Here is a 10,850-nt window from a genome sequence, read left to right as displayed (position 1 = left end):
GTTTTGATGTGTTTTACCCCCAAAAAATATAAATTATAATATGGGAGGTGGCTGGAGTCTCCCGAAAAATAACCAAAATTTTAGTCCTAGATAACGACCCCAAAGGTTTGAACTTGGAAAGATCGGCACATTCTCATTTTTTTTAAATACGAATAGCCTAATGATTTTCCTAACATAATTCCACTTCATCAGTACTCACCTATGGAAGGTAACAGACGAATTTGTAGTCTTTTTAAATCTTTGGTCACATTGAGCAAGCAACACAAGTAGGGTAAATAGGATACAAGCTGACCCTCACAATCTCTCACAACAAAGCTCTGATAATAAATGAGTCATAAACAAGTGAGACCCTATTAATCCGGGACGTCAGAAATGCCAAAACGACGGTCAAATGTGTCTTCACTTAATCCGGATCAGCGGCCCCAGGGTATCTCCATAAATCACGCAATACAGAATAAAATAAACAAAGTCTTTGACAGCTTACAATTGTTTACTGACGGGGGACCTGCCTAAAATAAATACGCAAAGAATAAGTGCCATTGCAACATAATTTATGAAAATAGTTGATTTATTTTCAATGAATTGTTCAATTTATTTAATATCGTATCTAAAATTCGTATCTAATATTACATTCATTGTGTCATTTTAAATTCATAATCTTCGTAATTTACTTTAGGCTTGTATTTCGGGGAGCTGTCTAAAATAAATTAAGACAATCTCGTAACATCAAGATATAATTGAATTATTTTCAGTAAAATATCCAATTTATTTAATATTATATTTCAAATTCGTATTCCTCGTAATTCAAAATAAGCCCGTATTTTTGATGTAGAATAAAAAGTGGAATGTATCTATCTTTAAATTGTTAAATTGGATATATACTGTGATGGAAAATGGGAAAAAGAGATCAGGAAGAGAATATCCATGGCAAAAGATGCATTTGGTAAGATAAAGAGATTAGTCACCAACTCAAAAATATCGATGAATCTTAGGAGAAGATTTGTGAAATGTTTTGTTTGGTCTGTATTGTTGTATGGCTGTGAAACTTGGACCTTGAAAGGCAGATGAGGAGAGGTTACAGGCTGCAGAAATGTGGTTTTGGAGAAGGATGCTTATCATGGACAGAAAGGAAAACTAATGAGCAGGTAAAAGAGTAGGTATTGAGAATTTTGTATGAGAGGTTATCACATTGAGAAGACAAGAACTAAACATCTCTCTCTCTGGTAAAATCAATGGAAGTTGGCCAAGAGGAAGACCTAGACAAAAATATATGGATGGATTGGTGAGAATGACTGGAGGAAGAATGTCTGCAGCTCAGTTGCTGCAGAGAGCCAGAAATAGAGAGGAGTGGCGAGCCATGATTGCCGACGTCCTTAGGGATATGGCACCTGGATGATGATGATGATATATATATATATATATATATATATATATATATATATATATATATATATATATATATATATATATATATATATATATATATACAGTATATAAAACTAATTATATTTTATAAGTTCAAAAGTTGTGTATTAACATAATGCTTATCATTCAAGTTTAGCATTTCCAAGATTTTATAAGCTTTATCTGTTCAAGCATCTCTCACAGATAATAATAATTCTGACATGTACACACTTACAGGAAATAAAAAGAAACAGCTGATTTAATTTAATCTTATATTGAAATATAGGAAAATATAAATCCATTATCATAATATTTTGAGCATATATGTATGTATATACATCAAATGGCTTAAATATAGAACATACTAAAGTACAGAGTTAGTTAGTTAAAATACTGTTGGAATAATAAAAAAAAAATACGCATATACAAATAATCATCTAAAGCACTGAGTCCATTAATTCTCCTTTCTTTGTATTCACATCTTTTATTTACAATAAATCAGTATTGTCGCAAAATTAAAACTCCTACAAACACTCAGTCACGGGGATGCACGTGGCATTCTGTAGAGCATACCCTTGTGGGCATGTACATCCTGGCACACAAGGCCCTGGGCACTTATGGGTGGGAGTATTTTCGTGTGAAGAAACAGAATGTGAAGATACCGCTGAGAGGAAAGAAACGAAGGAGTTGTGTTTCACCGTCCTAGATGCTGGCAGAGGACCACAGAGTGCTGGTCCACAGGCTGGGACACATTCGGACCACACCATCCCTTGGGGGCATGACGGTTCTTTTGACGAAGAGTAATAAACAATTAGGAGTGCTTCTCTTAATGACCTCTGATCTTATAAATGCTAGAATATGAATATATACATGAGACTTTAATCATGGAACTTATTTTCTGGAACATCTGAAAGCATATTTACTGAAGAACAACTGCATTTCCCTGAATATTTATTTTACCCTCTATAACCTAATTTAACCTGACCTCAATGTGGGATAAGCACCCTTACTTACCCAGGAGGAACCTCCCTGACTCCCTGCCCCAAGTTCGGGTTCTTTTGGCCGTAAGTTATTTACGTGCAAAATGGGCGGCATGTCTAGTACCAGCCCCTTGGGGATGTACGTAAAACATAAAATAATGACGGTAAATACCATAAATATAATAATGTCTTATGTTGTTTTGGATGTTACGGCCTAAATGACTTACGGCTGAAAAGACCAGGACTGCCTGCCCCTATAAAAGCATCACTACATTCCCCGGAACTTCAGGAAGTATATTTACCGCATAAATAAGATGTCCTCCAGTTTAGGATGACTCCAGCACGCGTACATAGAGTTGAGTACAGGTGAAGAGAGTCACATAAACAGATTGACCGCGTTTCCTCCTGACAGCCACATACTTCCGTTATGCAAGCTTCTATGTAGGGATCTGGAGGCACAACTCGATGGCATTTTTGGAAACTTGGGCCCTTGAAAATCAGAATGTCAACTTTAAAGTCATTGGCATTCAGAAGAGATATATAAATGTCTGCAGAAAATTTATGCTATAACTTATGGAATATTAGGTAGGCATCTGCAAAGTTATTTTCCTTCACTTTCTGTACCTTGGTGAAATTGTGTTATGTAAATATCTGCAATTATTAACAGTGTTTGACTTTTAACAGAGGCCTTACCTTGCATCAGAAAAAATTATTTGAAAATATTCTTGTCTAGCAGACTATATCAAGACTAGTTTATTTGTAACTTAAGACTACTTAAAAGAAAAAGCACAATAGACAGAAAAACCATTGGCACTTGGAAGGAAGCAAAACAACTTTTTAACAAAATATGAAAGATATCTTATGTCTCAATTATCTATTAATTTGTTTCCATCTCTTTTATGCCTTTTCTGTTGTATGTTATCTACATTTCTGTCCTCGGATTATAACCTACTGTGCTTAGACTTTGGTTTCCTTATTAAGATTAGCAGATAAAAAAAAAAGTACTTTTCAGCATTCAGTATAAAGATTACTTTAAAAAGCATTTTAAATTAATGACTTCCACTACTCTGTTTTCCCATAAATTGAAACCCAAAGCCCAGAAGTAACCATTAATTACATTTTCTACACATAACGATATAAAATATTAAAAACAATTTAATAATCACAACCTTCAGTATTGAGCAGCTCCTGTTAACATAACCGTAAGAATGAGAATCCAAAGCTGCCCCAGATTTTGAGCAGGAACGCTGAGGCTCGGGGGCTACGCACTTCTCCCCAATACTCCAGCTCTCTAAAAACTCCTCGATATTCTGCAAAAGAAATAAAGAAAAGATAATAATTACATTTGGATGATTTGGAGAAGTATGACTCTATACTTCAAGTATTCAGAATCTCCTTACTGGAAACTCAAAAGGTGTTCAAAATTTTAACTTTTGTGTTAAAGGCTCTTTAGCAGTTTCCTGAAACAATATGGTCTATAAGCAAAGATTTTTGTCCAGACGACAATGATTAAATTAGATTTATCAGAGGCATTCGAAGGTATTTAATATGATTCCCATAGTATTATTAACATTACATAATAAATAGCAAATGTTCTTCAATAAATAACAGGATCTACCGACCGTTGACTGCAGCCCTGAAGGTAAACTAAAATCATCTTGTGGATGGTTGTTGAGGTTTCCACACAAGCCACAAGTCTTGCCCATGTGCTCACCCCCAACTACCACCTCCACTTGACCTCTGACATGCCACACAACCTGTACAATTGCCAAACAGAGAAAAGGTCACATTTGTAATGAAGTTTGTTGTTGAAAGAACACTGTTTTAGAACAGCAGGCTGAGTAACCATAAAAGAACATTTCTTGAAAGCTGGACGGGGGCTCCCGCAGAAAAACTGTCCCGACCATAATAGAAAAGGTGTTTTTGTGAGGGATTCCTAAAGAGAAATCAGTTCAGATGATCCAAGGCAATGATAACACAAGATTTACATACAGAAAAATGCAATGAACAAGATTGAGAGAGAGGTTCTCATACCTGAAGACCATTATCTGTAATGACCACAACGTTATGCCCATGGGAATAGATGGCAGTAGTTGAAGTTATGTGTGGAAGCGATGCCTTTATTCCATCCACAGTAACACCGCCGTCCTGTCCCAGTTCTATCTCAACTTCGCCAACCACCACCGTTACTACCACCACTGCTAGACCTCCAGAAGAATCTCCAAACTGTAAAGTACATGAACTCTACAGTAGGACCTCTTTTATGGAGAACAGCAGTTACCATGCATCAAAACATTTATTCTATGGGACAATTGTATCCAGGATGTAAAAATGAAACACAAGGTTACTAGTATTTATGATATACGAGGCAAAAGGTGATTTCAAAAGACAATCTGGCTTTAAATATCTTTTTCGTGGTTCAACTCATTATTTGTCAATAAGACTGAATATTACAGAATTAGTGTTTGAAAACAAACGTGCCTGTTCAAGAGAATTATTAGAGGAGTTGAAGAGCATCTACCAAGGAATGTTTTAAGGAGTGCTGTCTCCTAAACATCACGAAACTGGAGAATTCACGTACATTTTGATTCCACTGATCACATTATGTGTGGATAAACTCATTCGAGGTATCTAACCTTGGTGTATATAGTGAAAAGTGTCTCTGGGCAGTGTTGAAGGAAAGTGTAAGCACACTGAGCACGATGTTGCAGGAGGAGACCATCAAATGTCCGTATGTGGCGTCCCCACCAAACGCACTGCTGACTAGCTGAAGCATCGGAATATCAAGAATTAACGAATTGCGGCTTCATGCATTCTAGAACAATATACAACCAAAATGTCACTTCAAATGATTAATCTTTTTATCTATCGCGTATCTTCAAAATTTATTGGTGCCTGGAAAGTTTCCAGATACTCTATACTGTTCAGAAGTAAGCAAGGTATCCTGTATACTGGGTATCAAGTAAAATAAAATTTCCTTACCTGGGGCACAAATAGGGCAACATGCACCAGGGTTATACCTCTCTTCTTGGCTCTCAGTGCATTTTAACTCTGGACAAGTAACTCCCAGACAGTCTGCTGGGCTGTAGATTTGGGGAGGAGATAGGCAGTGACTAGCAGAACAGCGAGACTGACCATTATGGCAGACACACACCGTGCATGGCTTCTTGGGGTCAGACCAACTTTCGCCCTCTCCATACTGCAGGAGTTGGTTACCAATGGCAACCTCACATGCTGCAAACACAGTTTTCCTGCTGTGAATGGCCCATACAGGACTGTATCTCTTTCGCAAGGATATAGGCAACATCTAGATGGTCATCATGAACTAAAATATATGAATGAAAAAGATGGTATGCTCCTAACCTTTGCAAATTGGACAGCACTCTCCCTCGTGTAAATATAATTCTTCGAGTGGACAGTCAAGTGGGGGACACCAAACTTGGCTGCATTCCCAATGAAGGCTGCTCTGGTTGTGAGAATATATAGCAAAATTAAATTTATAGAGAAGCAATAAAACAGACTGAACAATTTCCATGGTAAGATCAGGTCTTTTTGGCAAGTTAACATTGTTAGGAAGTAAATCAAATCAATAAGAACTTACATTGCAGGTGCAGTTAGTGCATGGATCATCTGGTAAATTTATAGATTTCCCAACTTCTTCAAAATCACATTGTGCTCCAAGTGGCAATACAGATGTCGAATTGCTTGTTGGCAATGCAGTTACCGATACTTCTCCTAAGGATGTTGAATGTAAATCTGTGAAATTTGAGACGTTAGTAAATCCCTGTTCTGTTGTCACTGACGATTCAAGAAATGTGAAAGGAGCTTCTGTTGTTACATCTAAATTTAAGGTGGCGGCATCAGTCGTCATTACTGTAGTGAGAACAGCATGTCCTCCAAAACCACCAACATTTGTCTCTGCACCAGCTTCTAATGGTGCAGAAGATCCTGGTTCAGATGTTGGGTGTGAACTGTCTGGGGAATCAATGGTAGGACCTATTATTGTCTCATTTATTTCCAAAGGAATTGAAGATTCAGATGGGAGAGTCTCAGACTGCGTGGTTGATACAACTAAAACATCTGAGCGAGACATAGTTTGCTCAGTATCAGCTTGAGAGCTTCCAAAGTTTTTGTAATCCTCCAGACTACTCTCCATAGAATCTTCCTTAGCTGATGGTGCAATGGTAACTGGAATATCATTACTTGTTGTTCTAGATGTACTTGAACCTTCCATTACATTACTATCTGCAACGTGAAGAGAAAATGGGCTAGTCAAATGAGCTGTTGATTCTGTTGACTGAATCCCAGCTGAAGACAAACTGTGAGACTGAGTAGTATTTGGAGATATAGAAATTGAATAAAAATCATCCCTAGGGGATTCTGTTGTATATGTCACAGCCTCTGGATGATGAGATGAAGAATACTGAGGAAGAGGAGTTGAGTGACTTTCATTAATAGACTCACTAACATCTTCGACTACTGAAGTTGAATTCCCCTCTTCACGAATTTCAGAGCTCTCAGATTCCTTTGTCTGGTCTGGTTTAAAAGTGGAAAATCTTGCAGACTGTGAAGGCAGTACTGAAAAGACAGTGTCTAGCTGACTATTTTTACTGCTGTCTGGGGCTTCTGCTGTAGATGCCAGGGACAACGGTCTTACTGTTGTTTGATCAATGTTTTCCTCATTTACAATACCAGATTCATTTTGAAAATCTGATAGCTTCACACCCTCTGCAATTATGTGCTCGACTACCTCTTTTTCTCTTTCAAGATAGGCATAATTTGGAACTGACGAAGCATGATCACTAGTTATGATAAATTTCTCCTGAGGTCTGGGTGCAGTGCCAGTAATATTATCACTATCATCTGTACTAATATTCGCAAATAACAGTGATGCAGGAGCGCTCTGCGTTCCTTCATTAATATCAGATACCTCGTTTATGGGTAATGTTGTGTCATTTTCCGTTACGTTTGAGGTGAAAACTGAGATATTTGAAGCTGCAGGTGGTTCAGTTTCTGATACCTGCACACTGTTGAAAGGATTTTTCACACGGCATTTCCTCTTGGTGTCTCCTCTGGGTATTTCAGTACCAGAATCGTTCAGTTTTTTAGAAACTTTTATCTTCACGTTAAATTTAAGCTGTTCTTTGTCTGAAGGAAGAGCCACATTGAATGCGATATCTTTCAATTTCGAATTAATTCTTTGGGCAAGTTCTTGTTGACTTATTGGGGAATTACTACTGGGAACAACAGATGTATCACCTGAGTCTTCAAAGCTACTGGAGGTTTCATTGAAATCAAGTCCCTCTGGAGCTGCTTGTGACACTGTAGAGGTGGTTTCTGTGGAGTTTTCAGATGTTTCTTCTCCTTCATGTGCACCTTCTTCTTTTGACATGTTTTGTGTTAAAAAGTCACTCGTGGAAGACGTAGTATTCAATCCAAGGACATCTGGCTCCTTTGCATGAAATTCTGATATTATATTCTGCTCCTCTAACTGATCGAGATTCACTGAAACAAGCTCACGTTCTTCAGGTGCTAAAGAAATATTTTTCTGCAAATTATCTTGTAATATTCTCTCTACATTTTCTTCATCTATGGCAGAAGGCTTTACTTTGCCCAATGTCTCATTTAAAGGACCTTCGTTCGAAACATCTTTGTTGTAAACAAAGGTATGTATGCTTCCCAATTCCTTTTCCACTTGGAAGATGATCCTTTCCTCTTTCTTCTGCTCATGCGCATAATACTGAATATCCTCTGTACCCCCTTCATCATATGTTCCGCGTGCATTGGAGTTAATTGCATCCAGAGAGTTCATGCACACAGGGCAACAATCCTCAGGTTGCAGCTTTTGAAGGACCTCGCCTGGTTTGCAATCCTCCGCAGGGCATGTTTCTTGGAAACAGGTCACCTCGCCATTCTGAAATGATAAATAGAGCAACCAGGCATCATCTTTGGAATGTACAAAATACTCTACACATAAATATGATGTACAAAATATCTATGTACAAAAATTTGAACATATTATGTGAACTAATTATGAGGTCACTGATTTAGACAGAAGAATCTGATGCAGTAATAACTTATGGGGGTGTAATTGCAATGGGGAGAGAGAGAGAGAGAGAGAGAGAGAGAGAGAGAGAGAGAGAGAGAAAATAAGTATACCTTAGTTTTAACCTAACCACTGAGCTGATTACCAGCTCTTCAGGGCTGGCCCGATGGATTAGATTTATTTTACGTGGCTAAGAACCAATTGGTTACCTAGCCACGGGACCTGCAGCTTATTGTGGAATCCAAACCCAATTATACCGAGAAATGAAAAGAGAGAGAGAGAGAGAGAGAGAGAGAGAGAGAGAGAGAGAGAGAGAGAGAGAGAGAGAGAGAGAGAGAGAGAGAGAGAGAGAGCTTTAAAGGCTACAAACTGATGATATTCTGATATTCCAGAATTCGCAAGAGGGGATATTTTAGCACACCGACAAAAAGACACTCCATTTCTGAGACAATCTTACTTACATGGCACACGCAAAGTGAACAAGGCTGGTCAGGATCAATGAAACGGTACTCGGGAGGGAGAGTGATGCCCATGTGTTGACAGGAGGGGCACGAGGCACAGCAGTTTTCACCTTCGGGCACGATTGGTACGTCACACTTCAGTTCAGGGCACTTAATTGGGGAGCAGGTAATATTTCCTACCTGTTGGGGGCGGGATTAATTAATATGTAATTCTTGTATTTTGTTAGATCAAGAGACTTGGATCATGTAAAGTTGATAAAAAAAAAATACAGAAAAAATAGATTAATTTGCAAATTAATCTAGAGAAATGGCGTGCAAATAAAATTATTATTATTATTATTATTATTGGAAGGACGTAGACCCACTCTTAAGCATGTCCTGTTCAAAAGGATGCCTGCATTGTGCCATGCTTTATTATTATTATTATTATTATTATTATTATTATTATTATTATTATTATTATTATTATTATTATTATTATTATTATTATTATTATTATTCAGAAGATAAACCCCAATTCATATGGAACAAGCCTACAGGGGCTATTGACTTGAAATTCAAGCTTCCAAATAAGTGTTCATTTAACAAAAGTTACAGAAAGCATACAAAAATCATGATTTTCTTATCAAATCAAATAGATACCATTTTTTATTTTTCCATCCTAAGCAATTTTCAGGTAACCTAATTTTCAAAGGATGAGTCAACGAGCATATTTTTACATATCCTTGTTTTGAATTCAAGAATATGTGAAAAAATGTCCGGTGAATCATTCTTTTAAAATTAACTTACCTGAAATATATTGAATATAATAAATAAAAAAAATGGTCCCTAGTTTAATTTGATAATAAAATCATGACTTTTTAATGCTTTTTGTAACTTCTGTCAAATGAACACTATATTCTTTGGAAGCTTAAATCTCAAGTCAATGGCCCCTTTGGTGGGCTTGCTCCATATGAATTGGGGTTTATTTTCTGGATAATAATAATAATAACAACAACAACAATAATAATAATAATAATAATAATAATAATAATAATAATAATAATAATAATAATAATAATAATTTTATTTGCACGCCATTTGTCTCGATTAATTTGCTAATAAATCAAGTCAGTACTTCCTGAAGGTTTGTTCCATATAAACTGGAGTTTGTTTTCTGAATAATAATAATAATAATAATAATAATAATAATAATAATAATAATAATAATAATAATAATAATAATAATAACAGAGGAGACCTAGAGGGTAGTAGAGTTAATAATAATAATAATAATAATAATAATAATAATAATAATAATAATAATTCAAAACCAACCTGACACTGGCAGCTGGAGCAGGAATGGTTGAATGTCTGCCCATCAACAAACGTCTTCCCTTCGAAAGCACAGCCATTGCAGCTGAATGGACAGCATTCATCTAAATCGGCTGGCATCGGGTGGGTACACTTTGGGAGACCACAGGGCAAATCGTCGCATACGATTTCGCCCTCCTTCAAAAGAGAGGTTCTGTTATGCATGTCTGATATATGGAAGTTTAACACTTACACATTACACACACACACATATATATACCATATATGGTATATATATATATATATATATATATATATATATATATATATATATATACAGTGAACCCCATATTCGCGGGGATGCGTCCCACACACCCCGCATGAATAGGTCAAATCCATAAAACCCCTCTAAAAACACTTAGAACTGCCCATTTTGATAGCTTAAACCAAGAAAAACCCTGTAAAAATGCTTATACCTGAGTATTTTAATAGTTTTATCACAAAAAGCGCATTTATTCATGAAAATTATATGAAAATACAGTAATTAGTGAATATTTCTCGGTGAAAAATACCACGAATGGGCGAATTTTCAGCGAAAAATGGCTAGATATGTTCCACAGAGAAACCAGCGAATGCGTGAGTCCACGAACCATGAGAACACGAATA

General features: G+C 36.6%; 1 protein-coding gene across 1 annotated transcript in view; it reads right to left on the bottom strand.

Moving 5' to 3' along the window:
- Nucleotides 1-1,662: 1,662 nt before the first annotated feature.
- The window catches only part of LOC136826712 (kielin/chordin-like protein), a 45,142-nt gene continuing 35,954 nt past the window's right edge, over nucleotides 1,663-10,850 (bottom strand). Inside the window, exons 21-31 of the mRNA XM_067084105.1 lie at nucleotides 10,209-10,382; nucleotides 8,892-9,071; nucleotides 5,986-8,298; nucleotides 5,748-5,850; nucleotides 5,367-5,618; nucleotides 5,021-5,151; nucleotides 4,419-4,610; nucleotides 4,007-4,141; nucleotides 3,554-3,694; nucleotides 2,687-2,873; nucleotides 1,663-2,191 (exon numbers count right to left, since the gene is read on the bottom strand). Coding sequence (XP_066940206.1) covers nucleotides 1,929-2,191; nucleotides 2,687-2,873; nucleotides 3,554-3,694; nucleotides 4,007-4,141; nucleotides 4,419-4,610; nucleotides 5,021-5,151; nucleotides 5,367-5,618; nucleotides 5,748-5,850; nucleotides 5,986-8,298; nucleotides 8,892-9,071; nucleotides 10,209-10,382 — 4,071 coding nt within the window. The 3' untranslated portion in view covers nucleotides 1,663-1,928. The remainder of the gene's footprint in view (nucleotides 2,192-2,686; nucleotides 2,874-3,553; nucleotides 3,695-4,006; nucleotides 4,142-4,418; nucleotides 4,611-5,020; nucleotides 5,152-5,366; nucleotides 5,619-5,747; nucleotides 5,851-5,985; nucleotides 8,299-8,891; nucleotides 9,072-10,208; nucleotides 10,383-10,850) is intronic.

The sequence above is a fragment of the Macrobrachium rosenbergii genome, chromosome 41 (assembly GCF_040412425.1).
Source record: "Macrobrachium rosenbergii isolate ZJJX-2024 chromosome 41, ASM4041242v1, whole genome shotgun sequence".
NCBI lineage: Eukaryota > Metazoa > Arthropoda > Malacostraca > Decapoda > Palaemonidae > Macrobrachium > Macrobrachium rosenbergii.
The sequence above is the reverse complement of the archived record's forward strand: the minus strand, read 5'-3'. Positions and strand labels throughout refer to the sequence as shown.